Source organism: Mytilus galloprovincialis, chromosome 1 (assembly GCF_965363235.1).
Source record: "Mytilus galloprovincialis chromosome 1, xbMytGall1.hap1.1, whole genome shotgun sequence".
Classification (NCBI taxonomy): Eukaryota; Metazoa; Mollusca; class Bivalvia; order Mytilida; family Mytilidae; genus Mytilus; species Mytilus galloprovincialis.
The window spans coordinates 41,801,120-41,827,121 of NC_134838.1; the positions used below are offsets into that span (position 1 = coordinate 41,801,120).

Here is a 26,002-nt window from a genome sequence, read left to right on the forward strand (position 1 = left end):
AGACCTAGAGTTATTATGACCAAGTGTCTATTTTTAAAATCTTTTCGAAGTATTACCTGTTCAATCGTTTTCTGAAATTCATAACTTCACTGTACTATACATTTTGTTCGTTTTGTCATTTTGAAATTGACAACCTCGTAGAGACTACTGGTAAGTCTGTTATAATGTATTTCATATGCATTCGGGGGTTTTGGCTGTAATATGATAACTGCTTTGTCTAAGATTATTTTTAATTTTTATAACTTTATAGAATTACCTTTACATTATTTCTTTTACTGATATCGCAGATTTTCCTATGTTCAACTTAAAAATGTATGATATATGACATGAAATATAAGTGAACACTGCTTTGATAATATTTAAACGGTCAAGAGTTAATTGAAAACAAGTATCATAATATATTATGAGTGCATTTCTTTCTAACAAAATTTTGGGTGGCGTTTGTTGTTGTTTTCTAAACACTACAAAAGTAGAAACAAATGCATCGTTTAATCAGTGTTTACTGACCCTGTTTGAACTTTCAATAATGTATGCACATATTGTTGGTAAACAGACTTTTTACAAACGTAGAAACAAATACATCGTTTAATCAGGGTGAAGTTAGAAACACATGTAGCGTTTGTTCCAACAAATGATGAACGAAAACTGCTGACGCATTTTTAGCGAGTGCATCGTTTGTCAAAGTTTATGTAATCTTTGCGAACGTATGTTAGAAACAAATTATCAAAACATGTGCGCCCTTAGCCGTTTGCGTTGTTCGTGTTAGAAAGAAATGCAGCCATCATATTATAAAGTATAGGTTAAACGTAAAGGTAAGATACATGACAATCTCACGTTGAGACATGTATTGTCGAAATGCGCATCTGTTGCAGAAAAATTGGTACCGTTAATGTTATTACTATCACTGGGTCGATGCCTCTTCTGGTGGACTGTTAGTCCCCAAGGTTATCAGCAGCCCAGTAGCCAGTACTTCGGTACTGGCATGAAAATACGATTTTTTTGTGTTATTAAAATTTACTGTTACAAAATATTAGAAATTATTATAAATTAAGGAATGTATCTCCCTCATGCAAAGCTCTGATTCCTTTCACGGATTTGGCTATACTTTTTGGACCTTTTGGGTTATAGCTCTTCATCTTTTATCTAAGCTTTGGATTTCAAATATTTTGGCCACGAGCATCACTGAAGAGACATGTATTGTCGAAATGCGCATCTGGTGCAGGAAAATTGGTACCGTTAATGTTATTACTATCACTGGGTCGATGCCTCTGCTGGTGGACTGTTAGTCCCCGAGGGTATCACCAGCCAAGAGAAAGAGATTTTACAACCACATGCATAATGTTAATATATGAGGTTGACTTCTCAAAATCTATGAATAATGAACGATTAGCGGGTAAGTTAAAACATATAAAAAATCATATTTCGTATTGTATTCTGTTGTGTATATTGCTTTGTTTATGTAAATCATAATGTTTTATGAAAATGTAAAGCAGTATAAAGGGCTTTTTTGGAATTTTATGATATTTGATGTTGCAGTTCAATGGCAAAACAATCAAACAATAAATAAAATTAACCAATAAAAGGTTATGAAGTATAGAGTGATAATGTTGACCCATAATTATTCGTAGAATACCAGTTTTTGTGGATTTGTGGGTATAGGTAAGCATTAAATTTGGCAAAAAACCTTAAAATCAAATATCCACGAAAATTGGTATCAACAAAATAAATATATCCACAATAGTTGGTTTGTTTGTAATTTTGTAATAAATAGACAAATAAAGGAGATGTGGTAAAATTTCTAATGAGACAACTACATGTGTCACCATCATTCAAATAATGAGGATGCAAGCAATAACAGGCAACCGTACGGCATGTTCTCTTCTATCTTGATCTGAGCGTCACTGATAAGTCTTAAGTAGACTAAACGCGCGTCTTGCGTCTTACATTATAAGCATGGTACCTTTGATAACTATATAGAACATATAAAATAACTTACGAGGATCGACAAACTGACCAATGTTAAATGAATCATACTAACATTTAGGCTGTAAAAATTACCAAAAATATTTACATTTACATGCAATGGCCGAAAGGAATCATTTAATCAGCTGAAGGTATTGAAGGTAATAACATGGCATAGTTATATATGACCTCTTAAATGATTTTCTTACTTTTAAGAAAAATCATTATCAGTTTTATAAATATTTCTATACTTAACACCATAATCAATTGACTATATCAAATGACTACAAATGTTAACAAATGAACTGTAAAGGGAAATTTATTGTGGGGAACTTCTAGAAACTATTTTTATGTCAAAATTGATTTATACAAAACCTGATCAGAATACACACTGGTTAATATATTTTTACTGATATCTTAATCCATTTTAAGACATCCAAGGAATTTTATTAGGCTATCATACAACCAAGAGGTTAATCTAGTTATAAAACCAGGTTTAATCCCATATTTGCTACATGAGAAAATGAGTTCGGTGTTGTTGTTATTTTACTTTTTACCATTAACATTTAGTCATCTTATTATGTAAATCAAAAGGTAATATACAACGTTTCACTGTTCATTTACACAGTGCATTATATATAACATGCTTTAACGGACATATTTGCATTAATTCCATTTGAGATCATATTTACACTCCCAAAATGTGTATCATACGATAGAGTAACATAATGATAGTAGTGTTAGTTACTTTGGTACTGGCATGAAAAAATACGAATTTTATGTTATTAAAATTTGCTGTTGGAAATTATTCATAATTAACGACTTTATATCCCTCGTGCAAAGCTCTGATTCATTGCCCAGCTTTGGCTATACATTTTGGTCCTTTTTTGTTTAATTCTCTTCGTATTTTAAATGAGCTTTGGTTTTTCAAATAGTTTGGCCTCGAGCATCACTGAAGAGACATTGATTGTCGAAATGTGAATCTGGTGCAGAAAAATTGGTACCGTTTATTTTGTTTTCAGTTATTTGCCAATTACGTTTACGTTTGAAATTAAGGATACCACTGATACTAGAAGGACTGCTTCATACCTTGATCTTTTCCTCAATATTGACGTAGATGGACGACTTCACACGAAAATCTATGATTTCAACTTCCCAATTATCAATTTCCCATTTCTCAGCAGTAACATACCCTCTGCCCCTTCGTATGGTGTTTACATATCACAATTGATACGTTATTCTCGTGCTTGTTCACACTATACGGACTTCATATACAGGAGTGTGCTCCTTACGCAGAAACTGCTCCAACAAAGTTATGAGGAGGACAGATTAAAATTGACACTCCGTAAATTTTATGGACACCATCACGATTTGGTGGATCCATACGATGTTTCGTTGACCAAACTAGCTAAGGACATGTTTACCACATGGTAGATTGTGTTTTGTCATAATGTCGTCTAATCTTTTAATTACCAAACGTGACTTATTCCCGATTGTGACTGTTTTGCCGAATGTGAACTCGCATTACTATAAGACGTGGTACGGTACTTATCCATCCCAAATTCATGTATTTAGTTTAAATGTTTAATGTTGTATTTGTGGTTCTCATCGGGTTTTGTCGGATGTGTTGACGTCTTTTCTGTTGTATTTATGTGTTATGGTAGAGAGAGTTAGTCGCCGCCTTCATTTATCGGATTTGATTTCGTTCAAAGTAATCAGTACGATATTTTACGTTTGAGGTTGGATTCATAACAAACCTGACATAGTTTTATAATATAGTTAATTGCTACCTCAGTTTTATATTAATAAGAATTAAAATGTGCTTTGTTATTAAATGCAATATCAGTATTTGGTTCAAATATATAATCTTAAATTAATCCTAATTCTATCTTATTCATTCTTATGTGACGTCATTTTTCATTTTTTGATGCTCTGTTTTACTAATTCAAATGACGTCATTTTTTCGTCATTTTTCAGTTTTTTACTAATTCAAATAGGACGTCACTTGGCGTAGAGGTTTAAACGTATTCGGATGTGTCTACTTTTGTGTTTCAAATGTCTGGTTATGTAAATGTATTTCAGTTGTTTCCTGTAATTAGTTAATACTTCAGCTTTATCATGTACATCTTTTGTATATTCATTTTATTAAATTTACTGTTTGCAAAAGTATAAATTACTCTAAATTATAGGGATTTTCTGGTAACTTAACAGAAAACCCTTGCCGTTTTTGGCACAACCTTTTTGATCTTTTGGTCATCGATGCTGTTCAACTTTGTACTCGTTTCGGCTTTCAAACTTTTGTATCTGTGCGTCACACATAGGTCTTGTGTGGACAAAATACACTTCTGGCGTATTAAAATTTTGAACTTGTTGCCTTTTGTTGGCTGTTGTTCATGTGATTCTTTGTCAATTGTGTTCTCCAATTTATTTATATTGTAGTCCTGTGTTGTCATGTTGATGTTATATTTCACATGGCCATAAAAGTGCGAGGTTTGGCATGCCACAAAACCAGGTTCAACCCACCATTTTTTCCTTTAAAAATGCCCTGTACCAAGTCAGGAATATGGTCATTGTTATATTATAGTTCGTTTCTGTGTGTATTACATTATAACGTTGTGTCGTTTGTTTTCTCTTATTTTTGAGTGTAAATTCACATTGCGATAAGACGTTTCACGGTACTTGTCTATCCCAAATTCATATATTTGGTTTTGATGTTATATATATATGTTATATTTGTTATTCTCGTGGGATTTTGTCTATGTGTGTTACATTTTAGTGTTATGTCGTTGTTCTCCTTTTATATTTAATGCGTTTCCCTCGGTTTTAGTTTGTTATCCCGATTTTGTTTTTTGTCCATGGATTTATGAGTTTTGAACAGCGGTATACTACTGTTGCCTTTATTTAGACCCGTTGTCCGTTGAAGCATGTAATATATAATGCATTCTGTAAATGAACAAAGTAACTTGGTATACTACCTTTTAATTTAGATAATAAAATGCTGATGGTGAACACCAATTATTATTATACTTATTTAATACATGATAAAACTGTTAAATAGAAATACGACTTTTACACTTGCGACAATTTAGACCTTTAGACATTGATTGGTTGGATGATTCTATTGCTAAAGACGGAATGGTGACTTTTAGATATAATCTGGTTATTTGAATTGATGATGTGCTGTTTATTTTCAATTCCCAAATAGATTTTTAATTCTTTTGAAAGTGTAAGCAACGCTAGTTTTTAATAAGAGAAAACTGGTCGTTATTCTAGTATATTCCGGATTTTACAGAATAGCCAATTTACTTTTTATATATCAATATATTCCCGACATGGATCAGGTATTTCCGAGAGAATTGTTGATTGAATCAGGTCAAATAGCTTGGTTTCCCCTTGAATTAGCATATTCATGCAAAATCAACCTCTCCTTGTCGTTTTAAAGATAATTTAATGTTAAATTAAATCAATAATTGTAGTATATGTCTTTTAATTTCCTTAGATTAAACTGATTTAGTCAGTTCAATTCCAGCAACATTAGAATATAAGATTACTTTTTGTCATTAACACAAGAGAAAAAGGGTTTTAAAACCAAGAAACGGCAGGTGAATATCTATTATAAATGTTCAGGATACCACTAAAAACTAAAATCACAAAAAGTCTGATGAAAATTCAAAACGGAAAATTCCTTATCAAATGTCAAAATCAAAAGCTCAAACACAACAAACGAATAGATAACTGTCAGCGATTATAGCATCTATTTTTTAGGGTTTCCTCTGAACTTGATTCTGTAAACATGAAATTATCGGAATAGGTCTTCTTACTGTAAATCATGAAAAGGATAGTTCAGTTTGTTCAACTCGCCCAAAATGTTTTAAAAAAAAAGAAAGAAGGATACGATCGCTAATAAAAAGACATTTACACTCATCCAGCCGATAATTTGGAACCACAAATACGTTCTATAAACTGTCACACACACTCTTTGACTTTGATTGAATTGGTGTTTGATTAACCTCTAGTTAAAAATATGTTATGCATTTACGGGACCACAACAAATTATCAAATAATCCAGAAGGTATAATCTAAAAAGATGATCCATCTTGATTTACATGTAGTTTAATCATTTTGACTGACACATGGAAATGAGAGTATATTGGAAAGAGAGTCGTATTTTCCTTACAACAAGACTTGTCCTAATGGTTCTTAAAGAGTTATTAGTTACGGGTTAGACAATATATGTCAGTTTATTTTCGATTTATGAGTTTGACTGTCCCTCTTTTAAACAATTATTTGTCGAAATAACATGAAAAAGATCGCTTCAATTTAACTGTTCAATACTTGACAACATGTTTGAGTGACAAAAAAGAGAAATAGGGTTAAGGGGCTCTGATCTCTTCTGCCGAAAAAAAAGAATTTCGATACGTAAAGTGCGCTTCTTGGGGTGGATGAACACAAATATGTTAGTTTTTTTATGAAATCTAATTGTATTAAAAACAATATATTCTTCATGATTCAACAAACAAAAAAATACTAAAATAAACGTTGATTGAAATGACTTATAAACATGGATCAAATTTATTAATATGGAAACAAAAGAACCTGAGGTTGTGGCTTCTCATATATATGACCAAGTACATGATAAACATTAACAATTACAAAATGAAGAAGACTGTTAGGTCAAACCTAAATAAAAACTATATGTGTTTACTGCCTTCCTAAAAAAAGTTACGATTTTGTAAATCATATTTAAGTTGGTTAAACTTGGTCTAATTTATGAGAGCAACATTTTCACATTAAAATTTAAAAAGGGTAGTAAATAAAATTTTGGGACTTTTGAATGCCTTAACAAAATTGACCCATTAACCCCCATTTTTCTTTTTATAAATCTTTTACATGTATAATTTTAAATATTCAACTGTCAAAATGATAAGTAACTTATTAATTGAGGTGAATAATCAACCACAAAAGTATGTCACCTAATTATTTAAGTGTAAAGAACAGGTTTTTGAAAATTCTCCTGCATTATATATATATATGTTCCGGACCATATGAGTATTTGGACCATACGCGTATGGTCATGACCATATGGGTATATACTCATATGGTCCGACCATACGCGTATGGTCCGACCGTACGCGTATGGTCGGGGTAATTAACACTTTCTTGTTACAGTTTACTTTTAATACTTCTTAACTCTTCATATGGTATGACCGTTCATTAAAAAGACGCATTCATAAAGGTAATTTCATTATTATATTATAATAAAAAGATTAGCTAAATAAATATAAGAAGTTTCACATAGTTAATTTTACTTACTTGTCAAAACTATAATAAATACAATTTATACCGATGGTCATTACCGATTTGTTATTACGAGTGAATGGCAATATGTCGACTTAAAAAATAAATTCAAAACATTTCTTAATGAACTGTTACACAAGAAGTCATTGGAAAGTAACATAGTTTATTTAAAAGTTGTCTTGTGAATATGGTGACATGATAGCAATCATGTTACCGGCAATATTTGAGATCTAGAGCTTCTTAAAACACCGTAGACATATCGGAATGGCCAAAAACCTCGGTATCACTGTACGCAGCTACACAAAGACTAGCTTTTCACTCGCAAACAAAAGGTGTAAATGAAAAGGATCGTTCACAACCAAGAATTGCAAATGTAAAAAAGCTATGATACCATTTGGAAGTACTGAAATGTCACCCCAAGCCTACATGCAAGAATGTAATTAGCGATGAAAACTAACTCTGGCATCAATATTTAAGTTTTACGTAGTATTTGAATTATAAAAAATATTACATTGTCATGTAATCATCATTGTTTTTTTAGATAAAGTATATGTATTATTGAAACTTTTATAACTTGATGTAACTTAAAAAAAAATACCTATATAGTCCAAATACTCATATGGTCCGGCCCGTTAATAACCAAACAAGTATTATACGCATATGGTCCGACCATACGCGTACGGTCGGACCATACGCGTATGGTCGGACCATATGAGTATACGCATATGGTCATGACCATACGCGTATGGTCCAAATACTCATATGGTCCGGAACATATATATATCATCTACATATTTTTTTTATGAGGTTCGTAATGCTTAGTCTTTAGTTTTCTATGTTGTGCCATGTGTACTATTATTTGTCTGTTTGTCTTTTTTTTTAGCCATGGTATTGTCAGTTTATTTTCGATCTTTGAGTTTGACTGTCCCTCTTGTATCTTTTGCTCCTCTTTGCTAAGTAATGGTTTTTGCAACAACTAGTATTATATTGTATTAGCAGAAGAAACATAAAGTTAATACTACTAAAGTTGACTGGTGATTAGAAATATGGTCATCATTAGTCTTCCTTCGACCGGCAGTAAAGCCCTTGCTGTGCGGAACGTATCCAGTACGCACCCCCATCCGGTCAGCATTGGGACGCTAAATCCACTGCAGCTGTGTAAACACAGTGTCACGCTCTTTGCATTTTACAAACCCAGGAACAAAGAGTTCCAATTGTTGAAGTTGAAATCATCCCTTCGTAAATTTTACGGACGCCATCACAACTTGGTTGACCATTATGGAATAACCGTTTCACAAATTATATCGTATATGTCCCTTACGTCGTAACTACAATCCCGTTCCCTTTCATGAATGTGACCTACCAAATTAGGCTATTTACTGGATTTGATATAAAATACGCAATACGACGGGTGCCACATGTGGAGTAGGATCGGCTTACCCTTCCGGAGAACCTGAGATCACCCATAATTTTTGGTGGGGTTCGTGTTGCTTATTCTTTAGTTTTCTATGTTGTGTCATGTGTACTATTGTTTTTCTGTTTGTCTTTTTTCATTTTTAGCCAGGCGTTGTCAGTTTATTTTCGATTTATGAGTTTGACTGTCCCTCTGGTATCTTTCGTCCCTGTTTTACAGTTTGATTACATCTGATGAATTTCAAATGTTTATGCACAGTGATTTTGTGTATATTTCGACAACAGATTTTTTGGGTGAAAACATTTTTTTTCTTTGCAAGCATGGACAGGTTTAAAAACAATTTAGATACTTTATTAGTGTATTATACATTTGTATATAATCGAACAATACCATTTTAAGTGAAATCTTTGATGTACTTTGACATTTATTTTAATATGTCTGTTTTGTTTGGAAAATCATATGGATACTATATACACATATTACATGTCGTCTGTTTCATTTTAAATATTGAATCATTGCCAAGTTATATCTACCGTAAAAAGTGCTTACAACAGATAATCAGATGGAAAGTGCTTTAAAAAAATTATGGTTTGACATCAAAATAATTAAATTAACTGTATTAATAAATTTGAAAGTGCTTTATTTTTAATGTTTACAAAATCATTAGCACAAATGTATGTTGTGAATTGCATATTAAATTCTAAGAAAAACTTGAATAAATAAGAAGGTGTGGTATGAGTACTATTGAGACAACTCTCCATCCAAGTCACAGTGTATACAATTTAACAATAGTAGGTCAAGGTGCGGCCTTCAACACGAAGCATTGGCCTACACCGAACAGCAAGTCAAAAAAGGGCCCTGACTTACAGGCAAACCAACGGTCCAATCTATTCTGGAGCGCTGAGAGCTACAACATTTTGTTGAGGTATTCGTGATTTGTAGTATATTTTGATATATTTCATTCTTGAATAATATAGAAATAATTGCTTATTTAAAGGGCCTGCATTTAATTAGATAATATCTTTATCTTTTTAATATAGGAATTTGCTCTAATGTTAAGTAGGTTTTTGGAATATCTCCTGCATTGCTAGAACTATTTAATGGTTTTATACATAAGACATCTTCAACTAGCGTAATGACAAATATCGGTTTTTCAGGTCTATATTTATTGAAAAACTGCTTAGTTTCCAATACACAAAATATAACCGACTTGAAAATTTGTCTGTGAATCATCCGTATTTACATTGGTTATTTTTAATTCTTTTTTGGATGCCCAGTTTAATCCACTTTCAAATATCTCATGATATTAACATTTTGGAAGCATAGAAATAATATATCTTTATCTTTTAAAAAAATTTATTTTGTCTCTGTAAAGTTAAGGTTTGAAATATATCCAGCATTGCAAGAAAAGTTAAATGATTACATTTTTAAAAATAATTTAACTGGCAAAATGACAAAAATCATTTTGACATAAATGCTTACTTTTAGAAAACAAATATAACCGACTTATAAATGTTAAACAAAACGATGATTGCGTGATGCGTTTTAATTATCTCAATGTATTCACAATTTTAAAGAAGCTAATAATTGATTTTATTTATCATGCATGTATTATATAGAGGTTATTTTTCTTTTTGATTATGGTATTAGTTCACATTTAGGAACAGGTTTCGAAATATTTGGCAATGAAGGACAATTCCGTTGTTAGTTAAATTGGTTAGCTGGCAAATTGACAAATAACCTATTTTTTTCTGAATAAATAACATAAAAAAGAATGGAGCCTATGTATTTATTTTAAGAGTCGTGTAATCACTTTGGACCACAGCTTTGTATCTTTTGAAAAGTAAACGCCTTTATTCTAATCATTACAAACCATGATGGTTGTCAAATAAAATTATCTCAGTCAACGTTTACAATAAAAGGTTTTATTCAATTTAATACAATATGAATTATTTCCTTAACATTTCTGTCATGTCCAAATACAATAGTATTACATCATTCTTAAAATGATATTTCCAAAAAAAGCTTGAATTATTTTCAATATAACAGTTACAAAAACCCATTTTAGAAATCGGTAAAACTTTATAAAAAAAAAAAAAAAAAAAAAAAAACAGATGTAACAAATACAACAATATGAATATAAAGGGTTTGGTGCAGATCAAGCAAACAAAGTAGTCGAAGGAAAACTTTTAACGCAGCGTCAACATATGTGCACTTCCTGTTAACAATAATGTAACTATGCATAAGCTTCAAAAAGTTTTTACTTTCACGATCACATTTGCGTTTACGTGAAAACATTCATTGAAATGTTTTAATGTTAATAATGTTGTGTAAGATTTTGACAAGCAAACGAGATAAGATAACAAATAATGAACAATCACTCCGGCGATCACTAGTGATTAGTTAAGGTAATATTTGGTCTGAACTAAACTGTACATATATTTAATCTATAGAAACAGAATTAACGTTTGACTAAATTTTGCTGTGAAATTGGATCAAATACTTTTTTTCTAATGCAAACAACTTCTGTATCCTGTTTTTGTGTCGCTTATGATGTTGCATTACTGTTTTCAAATTTTTATATACAAAAATAAAGAATTATTTAAGAAAGCATCTTAGGGTTTGCTGATGTTATTGTCATTTATCATATACTTAGCATTGATATGATAGCTTTTGCATATGTGTAATGAGTGGAAGTACACAAGCCATAATTTCCCACCCGGTCTGATAACCCATATCAGCCCGGGCTGATAACCCATATCAGGGGCGTATTTATTTTGTCTCTGTAAAGTTAAGGTTTGAAATATATCCAGCATTGCAAGAAAAGTTAAATGATTACATTTTTAAAAATAATTTAACTGGCAAAATGACAAAAATCATTTTGACATAAATGCTTACTTTTAGAAAACAAATATAACCGACTTATAAATGTTAAACTAAACGATGATTGCGTGATGCGTTTTAATTATCTCAATGTATTCACAATTTTAAAGAAGCTAATAATTGATTTTATTTATCATGCATGTATTATATAGAGGTTATTTTTCTTTTTGATTATGGTATTAGTTCACATTTAGGAACAGGTTTCGAAATGTTTGGCAATGAAGGACAATTCCGTTGTTAGTTATATTGGTTAGCTGGCAAATTGACAAATAACCTATTTTTTTCTGAATAAATAACATAAAAAAGAATGGAGCCTATGTATTTATTTTAAGAGTCGTGTAATCACTTTGGACCACAGCTTTGTATCTTTTGAAAAGTAAACGCCTTTATTCTAATCATTACAAACCATGATGGTTGTCAAATAAAATTATCTCAGTCAACGATTACAATAAAAGGTTTTATTCAATTTAATACAATATGAATTATTTCCTTAACATTTCTGTCATGTCCAAATACAATAGTATTACATCATTCTTAAAATGATATTTCCAAAAATAGCTTGAATTATTTTCAATATAACAGTTACAAAAACCCATTTTAGAAATCGGTAAAACTTTATAAAAAAAAACAAAAAAAAACAGATGTAACAAATACAACAATATGAATATAAAAGGTTTGGTGCAGATCAAGCAAACAAAGTAGTCGAAGGAAAACTTTTAACGCAGCGTCAACATATGTGCACTTCCTGTTAACAATAATGTAACTATGCATAAGCTTCAAAAAGTTTTTACTTTCACGATCACATTTGCGTTTACGTGAAAACATTCATTGAAATGTTTTAATGTTAATAATGTTGTGTAAGATTTTGACAAGCAAACGAGATAAGATAACAAATAATGAACAATCACTCCGGCGATCACTAGTGATTAGTTAAGGTAATATTTGGTCTGAACTAAACTGTACATATATTTAATCTATAGAAACAGAATTAACGTTTGACTAAATTTTGCTGTGAAATTGGATCAAATACTTTTTTTCTAATGCAAACAACTTCTGTATCCTGTTTTTGTGTCGCTTATGATGTTGCATTACTGTTTTCAAATTTTTATATACAAAAATAAAGAATTATTTAAGAAAGCATCTTAGGGTTTGCTGATGTTATTGTCATTTATCATATACTTAGCATTGATATGATAGCTTTTGCATATGTGTAAGAGTGGAAGTACACAAGCCATAATTTCCCACCCGGTCTGATAACCCATATCAGCCCGGGCTGATAACCCATATCAGGGGCGTCTCGTGCAAAAACACATAACAGTGCTTTTCGTGCAAGTTACTTCCGGTGTGTCTGGTATCAATTGTTTACTTTTCCATTGTGACGTCAGATATTTTTTTATGACGACGTCAAAATTTACGGGAACTTTTGTCTTCAGTTTAGTACTTGCTAACAAATGCCATTGACAATTAAGAATAGTTTTATAGTACAACAAACATGGAGTAATAATGATCATATAACTCCTCCAAATTTTCAATGTTTCAAAATACCTCTATAAGAAATGTTACCATACATCTATATGGAGGTAGTGATGCTGTTGTTGGACAATTATAGTATATTTGATTCATAATTTAACTTGACTGTTTTAGTTATTGCATTTGTTTATTTGCCTTATTTAGTCCTGGTATCTATGATGAGTTCATTTACATAAAACTATTGTCGGAAGTATATGATAAAGCGATTAATACATGACCTTTTCCATATCAGCCTGGGTATCATCTCGACCCATATCGGAAACTCGACTCCGTCTCAGGCTGATATGGGGGTCTCGGGATGATACCCAGGCTGATATTGAAAAGGCCATGTATTAATCTCTATATATATTTGACTACAACCAACAGATGTTAAAAATTTCCTTATTTCAAAACCTGACTCGAGGGGACTTAGATTATGAGAAACCTTCAACAGATAGATTCAAGATAACAGTTACAGAAGTCAAAAAATGTAAAACCCGTTTAGGAGTTTTTATAGCAAAAGCGTTATCAACAGAAGGCTACAATAGACCATTTTCATATTATCGACTTTTGACTGCGGGTTCTATAATGTTTCGACAGGTTAACTTCTCTGTGGAAGAATATCCTGGTATTCGGTCAATAACGAGCAACCAACGAGGTAAAATCAAATATATAATCGATGTAATTTGGGGGAAAATTTTACCCGTTTTTGGATGATTTAATCATGTTTATACAATATTAAACAGTTTTCTTCAAAATTGTACGGATTTAATCTTGAATTTACTTATTTACGTTGCTCTTGATTGGCCGTGTACTAGGATATCCTACCACAGAGAACATAACCGGTCGAGAAAATATAAATTCCAGAGTCAAAAATCGGTAATATGAAAAGGGTCTTTTGTTTAATATCAATACACACTTGATTGAAATGCATGTTTAGTACTAGAACAAATATATTCGAAATATTTTAATTGTTTGCAATAAATTTTGTATATTGCATTATAGATACCAGGATTGAAATTTTATATTATAAATATGTATTATCTATATATTATAGAAGATTATGGCATCTGAAGCGGATAAGGGTGCTGAAGAAGTTCAAAAAGCATTAATTGATGACGATGAAGACATTGTTAATCCATGGGATGTTGTTAGTTCATCTGCTAAAGGAATAGATTATAGTAAACTTATAAGTAAGTTTAATCAGTAAACTATTCCCATTTATTGTGTAAAGTGATGAATTGTTCTATATGGAACGTTTTTGTTTTATTTTTATTTCATTTTGAGATAAATCTAGTTCGATTACTATTGTTTACTAAGTTCAGTAATAATTTTTGAAAAAATCGTTATTTCAACTGATATAAATATTATGATATTTAATGTATAAAATATCTATTAATTGGATATTTATTAATATAAAAAAGATAATGAAGATATAATGAAGATGTGGTATGATTGCCAATGAGACAACTATCCACAAAAGACCAAAATGACACAGACATTAACAACTATAGGTCACCGTACGGCCTTCAACAATGATCAAAGCTCATACCGCATAGTCAGCTATAAAAGGCCCCGATAAGACAATGTAAAACAATTCAAACGAGAAAACCAACGGCCTTATTTATGTAAAAAAATGAACGAAAAACAAATATGTAACACATAAACAAACGACAACCACTGAATATACAGGCTCCTGACTTGGGACAGGCACATACATAAATAATGTGGCGGGGTTAAACATGTTAGCGGGATCCCAACCCTCCCCCTAACCTGGGACAGTGGCATAACAGTACAACATAAGAACGAACTATAAAAACCAGTTGAAAAAGGCTTAACTCATCAGATGGACAAAAATATAAGTGGACGTGGCCGGGTACTTATACATCCCGACACAAAAAGACACAATGAACAGATCTGAGAGTACTCGCAGTTATCTGACAGCTAGTTCAAAGCCACTAACAACTAATAAAAAAATCATGCATCTAAGACTAAACTATCAATTCGTACACATCCAACATCCAATGGATTTAGTGTAAAGACATCATAAACAGCCAGAGAAAAACATGACATTGCCAAGTTACAGGTATCGACAGATTGTAGATCCATGAATATGTATATATATATATATAACATACTAGTAAAATTTAGTTAGCTTTTAATCTACTGATAACAAAATCAATATTTATTCCAATAAAACAATATTCAATGATCTTATTACGGTGTTGAATAGGTAACCTTTTAGAATAAGTTTTTTTAAAGGAGCGACAAGTTTACATGGATCATTTCTAAATTTCCGGGCACGGTTATCCGTAAAAATGAGGATGTGCTATCCCGTTTGAAATAAGTTTTCTACAAGTGCATCCAAACTTCAAAACCAAATCTTTATATCTATGGAAAAATTAAGTAAAGGTTTTCAGTAATTTATGGTAACGATATCTCTGGTTTAAGCATTTTTACAAACAATATTCGTTTTATTATATTTGTTCTAGCATGTTAAAATTTCTTCTACGAGCACCAACAGAAGCAAACCTCTTTCACGTGACGTGTAGCCAACTTCTTTAACGTTAATATCTCAAGCAACATAAGCAAGACTTTAAATCTGTTATATAAATAAAGATATAATTTTAGAAAATGACAAATGATATGCCAAGCAAAGAAAATAATAAAGTCACTATAGAAAAAACCGCATTTATTAGCTGATATACTTGTTCGGGTGTTAGCTCAAATTATTAATATTAATATATACGTATTCATTTTTTTCGCCATAGAACGGTTTGGTAGTACCGAAATTGATAAAGAGTTGATGGACAGAATGGTCAAATTAACAGGAAAACCGACTCATCACTTTCTGCGAAGGGGCATCTTCTTCTCTCACAGGTTATTTCCATTATGTTGTATATTTGCACCAATGTTTATTGCATTGGAACGTATGCTTAACATACATATATGATACATGTTTGTTTACAATTATCATTGTGTTAATTTTGATAAATGTAAATTAAAGCGAGCTATGATAATTTCAATCTCATCAAATTTTGAAGTTCTTTTTTTCGTGCTACACCTTATATGAAGAACATTGCAAAATAAAAATAAAACTGTTGTCCTTCAAAAAGATAATATATTTTTTTTACAGAGATATGCACCAGATACTTGACCTTGTTGAAAAGAAGAAAGGATTTTATTTGTACACAGGGAGAGGACCATCTTCAGAATCTATGCACCTGGGTCACTTGATTCCTTTCATATTCACAAAGTATGACATATTCTTCTGTAGTTTTTGTTTTTTTAATTGGTCTAACTTAAAAGAATGCAATATTCATATTAATATGGTGATTTGACGTGTTTTTGGTGGGCAGGAAATGTGAATGTCTATTTTGGGTAATCAATTTTATATGGGGCTTAACAAAGATTGCTGAAAATTTGCAGACATTTTAATTCAGTGCAGAATAATCATCATCTTGATTTGTTTAAAGAGCTTTTCCAAATGTTTTGGCTTTACCCTTTTTTTATTGTTTAAAAATTATTTGTGTAATCCTGCATCGAAATTTAAAATCCTTCTTTTTCTACAAACTAAAAATATATTTCATTACATTTCACTATTTTTAGTGAACGTTCAAGGATATAGCATAGAGAATGATAAACGAAACAGTTATTATAATGATATTATAAATGCACTAACCACTATCAAAGTTCAATGGTTTTTAAAGTATAAAGTTACATGTTACGTAAGCATCAAGGCATTTCTTATCTGATAAAGACAAGCAATTATTATGTTTAAAACAGTTCAAACGTTTTTCCTAAAAATATATCTTTAATTATAGAAAAAATCTTTCAAAATATACAAGTGAAAATAGATCTGAAATAGATATGACAAAGAAAATGATTAACAAACCGTAATTGGCCGTTTCAGAATCTAAAGCATCATGGGTAATTTCATTGTTCGTACCCCAAAGTGAAAATAACGTTTCGTCATTGGTTGAATTTCCATTGTTTATAATGTTTTGAACCAATCAAAACGCTTTGGTGTACGCTTTTGAAAATATTACCCAGGATACATTAGATTATGAAACGGCCAATTGTGAATGTACAAATAACCATTAAGGATCTATGCCCTGAAATATTAAGTTACATGTTACGTAAGGCCTCTGGACACGTACAATCTGATACATTTAAGCATGAATTACGTTTCAAACAGTACAAATGTTTACAAAACAAAATTAATCTCTGATTACAGAAGAAAGGTTAGTTTACAAGTCACTTAACAGAGCATTTTCCATAGAAATTGATATGGGATAATAATATTTTGTACCAGATTGTTTCGTGTAATACATGACTAAAGACGATATTTTTACCTGTTTACTGTGAATTTTCTTTTTGTTTAAATGTGTTATTCAATTCAATTCAATTCACTATTTTATTCACGTCTTCTGCATAAAATTACACAATACATTTATAGAAAAAATATACATTTTGTGATACAGCAGCCAATCTGTATAGATTTATGAGAGATGATAATCAACTAAACAATATGTATGTACATAATAAATATGAACATGAATGGTAAAATTATACAACATAATAATATTTACACTATAAAAGTTTTCGACGTCTTTTCATAACAAAATACAAGGTTTTGGCACATATCCTTGATTCGAAAACAAAAATACCACTTTCTGACTATCTTTGAAACTATTAAAATCCTCATCAATTTTAAGAGATTCGGTAAAATGAACTTGTCTCAAATCATTATAAACAGGACAATGTAAAATAAAATAATATTCATCTTCAGCAGTATTTAGAAAATAAAAGCAACATCTCTCTTAAAGCGGCAAATGTTCATACCTTCCAGTTTCCAGCCTAATAGAAGCTACCACATCTGCATTGTGCTAAGGCGCTTCTTTCACTAAAAGGCATCAACAGCTGTTTGCATTAGTTCATAACAACATTATCCTGCTTAAGAAATAGTTAACTTGTTACGCCCATTGTTTAGGTGAATTTTTCACACATACTGTTTATTTTTTCTAAATATAAAAGTAATCAATTCAACATTCACTCTGCAAATAAAAATCAGTTTTTGATTCTTTTTTAATAGTGTGTGCCTCATTATTTTTACAGATGGCTTCAAGACACATTCGATGTTCCACTGGTGATCCAAATGACCGATGATGAGAAGTTTCTATGGAAAGATCTGACAATTGAAGAGACAAACAAACTTGCTCATGAGAATGCCAAAGATATCATTGCTTGTGGTTTTGACAAGGACAAGACATTTATCTTCAGCGATGTAGAATACATTTCGTAAATATCCTTCTTTTAGCTATCGGTTATAAATAATGTTGTTGTCTGCCATTTAACAAGTGACTCTTTCTTAAAACTGGTATAGGTACTCTTACTTTAAAAAAAAGAAATGGAAGTTTAAATTAAAACTCATTTAGTTTTATTGCATATTGGTTTTACAGATGATAACAGCTATGTTCCTAATTTAGAAACTATAATTCTTTCCCTTTTTTCATAACGTGACCCACAGAATTAGACGCATTACTTGGTGTGTACGTGTATGAGCAACACTATGGATCACACATGTGGAGCAGGATCTGCTTACCCTTCTGCATCACCTGAGATCCACCCAGCATTTGGTTGAGTTCGTGTTGCTCAGTCATTAATTTTTGGTGTTGTGTTTTGCGTACTATTGTTTGTCTGTTGTGGTTTTTCTATTTAAGTCATGATGTTGTCCTAAAAAGTATATATATGGTTTTTTTTTATATTATTGCATTACTCCTAAAAGTCAATATCAATTGCCGATTTGATTCTGCTATTCAACACAGGTTGTTTCTCGTGCAAATAGACAATTGTTTCATTATCAGCACAACATTATCTTTTTCATTTTCAAGCATCCATTGTAATACATATTTATTGGATGTAATATGGAGGGTTTTTAATTGAGGCATTGTAATTTTTCCCGGAAATCATAATAATAAAAGATGTGGCAAACCCATAGTGGATATTACCGTTTGCAAACAGGCGTGTTTAACTTGATCATATCACAACTAACTACATCATATAAATTGACTTTTTTGCAAATATCACAAATATGTATTGTAGAGAAAGCACAGAATTTTATAAAATGATGTGTAAAATACAGAAACTCGTCACGTTCAATCAAGTGAAGGGAATCTTTGGATTCACAGATAGTGACAGCATTGGTAAAATTAGTTTTCCTGCCATTCAAGCCACACCAAGTTTCAGTTCAGCATTTCCTCAGATCTTCAATGGAAAGAAAGACGTACCTTGTCTCATTCCGTGCGCCATAGACCAGGTAATCTATTTCATCTAACTTGGTAGCACTAATTTTTTTTAAATTAATTTCATATTTTATTCATTTTGGTGTTCAATAATTTATTATTCTGTTTAATGCAAATATCTATTTGTACGGCAGAAATTTCCCCTTAAAAATTGTAGAAATTTGTTTTATTAAGAAAAGACAAAATCCCTTATTTCCTTTTTTTGGAAACTATTACTTTAACATTAAGTTTTAAGATTGTACCTTTCCTGCTTATATTCAAGCTTTTCGCATGACAAAATACCCATACTATAATAATAAATCTTCCACAATATCAAATACATTTTCTTTAATTTCATGATTTTTCTTTTGTTTAAAAACAAATTTATAAATCTCTTTAAAAAAATCTGAGGATTAATCATTTCATCATGAGAATATAAAATAGGAAATTTTTAAAAAGGTTACAAAGCTGCAGCTGGTATGTTTTTAAAAATTAAATTGACTTTTTGACTGAAAAAAAAGCTTACTGGCCTGTAACAAATACTGCGGATATCGTGTAACTGTAATGCTGATATTTTACGAAATCTGTAAACAGTGTGTTTCTAGTTTTGTATTGCAGTATTGAAGAGCATATATAGCTTTATATTGTTACATTTTGACCTGGCTTTATTTATTTTTTAAAGTTAGTGGGTACCTTACGTATAGCTAGAATGTGCAGGTTTTGCATTGTGTTTCTTTTTTGCGACATATGCTCTAGATCAACCAAAATAAAGTGTGCACATTTCAACTGGTTTAATCCTACCACATTCTTTGTCCTTAAGAATGCTGGCTATATGGACTATGTTGTGTATGTTGTGTTTACTGTTGTGTTTTTTAAAATTTTGTAGTTGTTGGTTTGTCTGCGTGTCATTCCTGTAGCATAATTTTTTAATGTATTATGAAAATATTCTTTGAAGTTTTGATTAATTAAGAGTGATAATTACACGTGACTATGCTTCTTTGCTTATATTTTTTACTTTTCAACACAGGATCCATATTTCCGCATGACTCGTGATGTAGCACCACGACTAGGTCTTCTTAAACCAGCATTACTTCATTCCACTTTCTTTCCTGCGTTACAAGGAGCCCATGGTAAAATGAGCGCAAGTGATCCAAATTCGTCTATATTTTTAACAGACTCAGACGAACAAATTAAAACAAAGGTAAGATAATCATTCTTGTACACTTTTAACACCGAGGTATCACTCAAACCATAGTTTCCGTTCATAGGTTAAAGCGTTGTTATTCTTTTAATGAAAAAAAAAACCACCTTTATAGCATAACCCCATAACGGCATCAGATGCACATATAGACAATAAATGTGTCTCAAGTGATGTTCGAATTCAACATGTTTCAAAATATAAACGCTTAAGAGGATTGCTGCTTACAAAAAAGCTTTTAAATCAGGAGTTCCAAATGGTGAAGTTGAAATCATTTCTTCATAAATTTTACGGACGCCATCACGAGTTGGTTGACCGTTATGAAACATCCGTTTCACAAATGATATCGGATATGTTTCTTATGTCGTTACTACAATCCCGTTCCCTTTTCATGAATGTGACCTAACAAAGTAGACTATTTACCGGGTTTGTAATAACATGATCAAAACGACGGGTGCCACGTGTGGAGCCGGAACTGTTTACCCTTCCGGAGCACCTAAAATCACCCACAGTTTTTCGTGGGGTTCGTGTTGCTTCGTCTTTTGTTTTCTGTGTTGTGTCTTGTGTACTATTTTTTGTCTTTTTATTTTTAGCCATGGCGTTGTCAGTTGTTCTTTTGATCTATGAGTCTGAATGTTCCTCTGATATCTTTCGACCCTCTTTTTTAAGAAAGTATTCATCCGATAAGAACCAGAAGTTTACCCAAGACCCGGATTTATTCAACAGTTTATCGATGTTCATATCTCATTACTCGATTCAAACGATACAAATAAATATAATAAAACAAAAACAAAGATATATTCCTATGAAGGGCGCGAAACTTAGAGCATCACAGATATTCTCTAGTTTTAATTATCAATTTAAATTTTCTTGATTTCTTCTGAATATCCTATTGTGACGTCCTGAAAAAGGCGACCATGCATGATGACGTCACTCATAAAGAATATATCTTTCTGCAAATCTTTCAAAAAAGAAGGATTAAAATCATGAGAGAACTTTAACTCGTGTATTACGATATTTCTCCCATCTCAACAGTTGAATTTTAATTGTTTAAAAAGTTCGGCCAGCATCGAGCTTTAAATATTAAAATTAAACTGTCTCGAGTGGAGAAATATCGCAACACACGTGTTGCAGTGATGAATTCTATATGTCTCCAGCTTTACATGCATTACTATCCATGTTAATCTATACAACTAATCATCATATCATAGATTACTGATGTTGCCATTTTAATTTACAGATCAATAAATATGCGTTCTCTGGAGGAAAGCCAACTGAAGAGGAGCATAGAAAGCATGGCGGCGACTGCGACATTGATGTGTCTTACCAATATCTGACATTCTTTATGGAAGATGACGCTAAATTAGCCGATATTAAATCTGTAAGCTGTTATAATATAAGACTAATTTCCATGAAGGTTATGGCGTTTCAATGAAAAAGAAAATGTTTTCAATAGACATTTTGTTCAAAGTATGTGCTTGGAATGTGGCCAAATAATCCATCATTGAAGATCCTATGCTTACCTTTGGAAGTCATTTTGTTTGGTTTTTTGTTAATTGTCATGACATGTTCTTTATGAAATACTTTTAAACTGTCGTAAATGATTGAAAATCTTTTAAGGTTAAAGAGAATCAGTTTGTACGTTAAATTGAGTGCATTGACTCCTACAAAACTATAGATCGAATATAACATTTGACTATTTTATAAACATGTAACACGTTAGGATTAAATAGGTATAGCAATATGATCAACTCCACTTCCCCAATCCGACAGTTAAACTAAATTGAATTCTGGTCGACCGTGCTATCTCAGCTCTTTATTTGTCGTTCGAACTGTTTAAATTCTGTAGTTGTATTTACTTATAATACCTCGTGTTAAGCTGGAGACACATTTCCAAAAACTATTGGAAACCTTATATTTCAAAAAGCTTTCAAAACATGCATCCCTTCATTCATGTCCTACATTTTAAAATGAGTACGATTTATTGTAAACTCCTCTTATCATGATACACATGAAATATTTTCTACAGTACTTAACGTAGAAAATTTCATAATCGACAAATAAAACTGACTAAATGATCGAAACACAAAACGTATGTATGCTCTTCTTAATTATATGTCATTTAAATTAATTCACATTTAAACTTATAAAAATGAAGAAGAAAACACATAATAAATGTATGATTAGCCTTCATTGGTTTCGCTCAAAACCAAATATTTAAAAGCCAAGGATTTATGAGAAATGAAACGCGTGTTTTAACAGCTCTATGACTAAAAAGGATATTTTCCCGTTTGAATGGTTTTACACTAGTAATTTTGGGGCCCTTTATAGCTTGTTGTTCGGTGTGAGCCAAGGCTCCGTGTTGAAGGCCGTACTTTAACCTATAATGGTTTACTTTTTAAATTGTTATTTGTATGGAAGGTTGTCTCATTGGCACTCACACCACATATTCCTATATCTATAAACAAATGATAGCTGACTCAATCTTTGGTCACCTTTCTCTGAGGGAGTTGGATCTCTAGTTCTTGATAACGTATAAATTTATAAACGGATGATTTAAGAAAAGTGTTATTGAATATCAATTGTGTGGTCATTTTTATAAATTTCCTGTTTACAAAACTTTGAATTTTTGGAAAAACTAAGGATTTTCTTATCCCAGGCATAGATTAACTTAAGTTAGCATTATTTGGCACAACTTTTTGGAATTTTGGATCCTAATGCTCTTCAACTTTGTACTTGTTTGGCTTTATAAATATTTTGATATGAGCGTTACTGATGAGTCTTATGTAGACGAAACGCGCGTCTGGCGTACTAAATTATAATCCTGGTACCTTTGATAACTATTTACACCACTGGGTCGATACCACTGCTGGTGGACGTTTCGTTCCCGAGGGTATCACCAGCCCAGTAGTCAACACTTCGGTGATGACATGAATATCAATTATGTTGTCATTTTTATAAATTTCCTGTTTACAAAACTTTGAATTTTTGGAAAAACTAAGGATTTTCTTATCCCAGGCATAGATTAAATTAAGTTAGCATTATTTGGCACAACTTTTTGGAATTTTGGATCCTAATGCTCTTCAACTTTGTACTTGTTTGGCTTTATAAATATTTTGATATGAGCATCACTGATGAGTCTTATGTAGACGAAAATCGCGTTTGGCGTACTAAATTATAATCCTGGTACCTTTGATAACTATTTATACCACTGGGTCGATGCCACTGCTGGTGGACGTTTCGTCCCCGAGGGTATCACCAGCCCAGTAGTCAACACTTCGGTGTTGACATGAATATCAATTATGTGGTCATTTTTATAAATTTCCTGTTTACAAAACTTTGAATTTTTGGAAAAACTAAGGATTTTCTTATCCCAGGCATAGATTACCTTAGCATTATTTGGCACAACTTTTTGGAATTTTGGATCCTAATGCTCTTCAACTTTGTACTTGTTTGGCTTTATAAATATTTTGATATGAGCGTCACTGATAAGTTTTATGTAGACGAAAATCGCGTTTGGCGTACTAAATTATAATCCTGGTACCTTTGATAACTATTATAAATCATGTCAGCACTGCATACAGTAACTACTAAAACCAATTGTTATTCGATCTGAAGTTGTCTAAATTCATTTTATATTTTATCGGGGTTTATTTTGTTTGTTTCAGAGATATTCAAGTGGTAAAATGTTAACAGGAGAGCTGAAACAGGAATTAACTAATGTTCTCCAGAAGCTTGTTGGAGAACATAGGGAGAGACGGCTAAATGTCACAGATGACATCGTCAATGAATACATGAAATCTAGAAAATTGAAATTTGTATACTAAAAGACCATTGTTTTCCATATATCTAGCTCTATGTTTCGCTTGAATAGAAAACTGCCGATTCATAAATCAGTGTATTTTGTGAAAAGTAGAAAACATTAATGATATCAAAAAAACTACATTAACGATGAATATTTAATATTTAAATGTCTGTTTGAATCTTTTAATGACTAAAGAATAGTTGATATATCGCACTTGTAGTGATTTGTTATCTCTTCAAATATATTACTTGATTTTCAAAATTTAATTAACTTGATTGTGTTGAAAAGCTATTCGGTCGCATTAAATTAATAATGTATAAAAAAGAAGATGTGGTATGATTGCCACAAGAGACCAAATGACATAAATGTAAGGATATATAGGCCAACGAACGGCCTTCAAAATGAGCAAATCCCATACCGCATATTCTACAACGAAATTTGTTTTACATGCACACGTATAAAAATTGCGGTTTTTATCCAACGCAATCATAGATTTGAACGTAGTTTTCAATTTAGACTCGTTTATATTTTTTCGTTTGTGCTTGTATCATATTTTCCTCCGGTTTATATGATCCGTTCATCCTATATTGACTCTTAAAATTCAAGAGTCTTATCTAAAAATGAGGGTACTTTTTCTAGAAATGAGGGTACTTTTTCTAGAAATGAGGGTACTTTTTCTAAAAATGAGGGTACTTTTTATATGGCCTTCCAAATACCGTTTCGATCCCTAACATCACTGAAGAGACATTTATTGTCGAAATCCGGATCTGGTGTACTAAAAAAATATTAACACCGTATGTTTGTGGCATAACATCGTGGCCACAAGTTAAATTTCTTTTCTGTTTAGTATTAAATTTATATTAAGATTCATTTTGTTACATCTTGTGATCAATTTTATTTGGCAATCGCCAATGGCAGTCAGCAGGGTTAAAGAACATCAGTTGTTCGACCTGTTAGTCAAATGCGTTTTGTTTAAATATACTTTTTCTCTTTTTTGGTCTTTTGGAAAATGTTGTTTGTGCTGTTTTTAGACCCTTCTACAACGAAATTTGTTTTACATGCACACGTATAAAAATTGCGGTTTTTATCCAACGCAATCATAGGTTTGAACGTAGTTTTGAATTTAAACTCGTTTATATATGTTCAAGACCATATGAGTATTTGGACCGTACGCGTACGGTACGGACCGTATACGTATACTCGTACGGACCGACCATACGCGTACGGTCGGACCATATGAGTATACGCGTACGGTCCAGCTGATCATACGTTTTGGGATCATATGGGTTAAATTTAAACAAACATTTATCAAAATCTTTATTTTTAGTTATACAAATTGTTATTATTACAAAATAGATGGCCGATGATAAAGTGAATAAGCGAACAATTGAAATTAAATATTTGCTTAATTGTATATCCGTGAATTCTATTTTGTTACTCTGGCCGAAGGTGACACTTGCTTCTAATAAGAACGTCGTATTTTTTACATTTACATGTTTTGTTAATGCATGTTCCTTTGCGTATGCATTTCTTTTGTAAAGTTCATAAATATTCTAAAACAATTGTTCTCCCACATTATGTTTACTTCCGATAACTTCAATTTCAATGAGCATACTGAGCTGCAGTTAATGAATTACCGGCCTGCAAAA

At 31.6% G+C, this 26,002-nt stretch overlaps 1 protein-coding gene across 1 annotated transcript; it reads left to right on the plus strand.

Moving 5' to 3' along the window:
• Positions 1–13: 13 nt before the first annotated feature.
• LOC143074825 (tryptophan--tRNA ligase, cytoplasmic-like) lies at positions 14–24,644 on the plus strand. Its single transcript, XM_076250078.1, has 9 exons — positions 14–150; positions 14,124–14,259; positions 15,838–15,946; positions 16,203–16,322; positions 18,185–18,367; positions 19,172–19,385; positions 20,378–20,551; positions 21,789–21,929; positions 24,217–24,644. Exons 2-9 carry the CDS (start codon positions 14,130–14,132, stop codon positions 24,373–24,375), a joined length of 1,230 nt encoding a protein of 409 aa, XP_076106193.1. The 5' UTR covers positions 14–150; positions 14,124–14,129; the 3' UTR covers positions 24,376–24,644.
• The last annotated feature ends 1,358 nt before the right edge of the window (positions 24,645–26,002 follow it).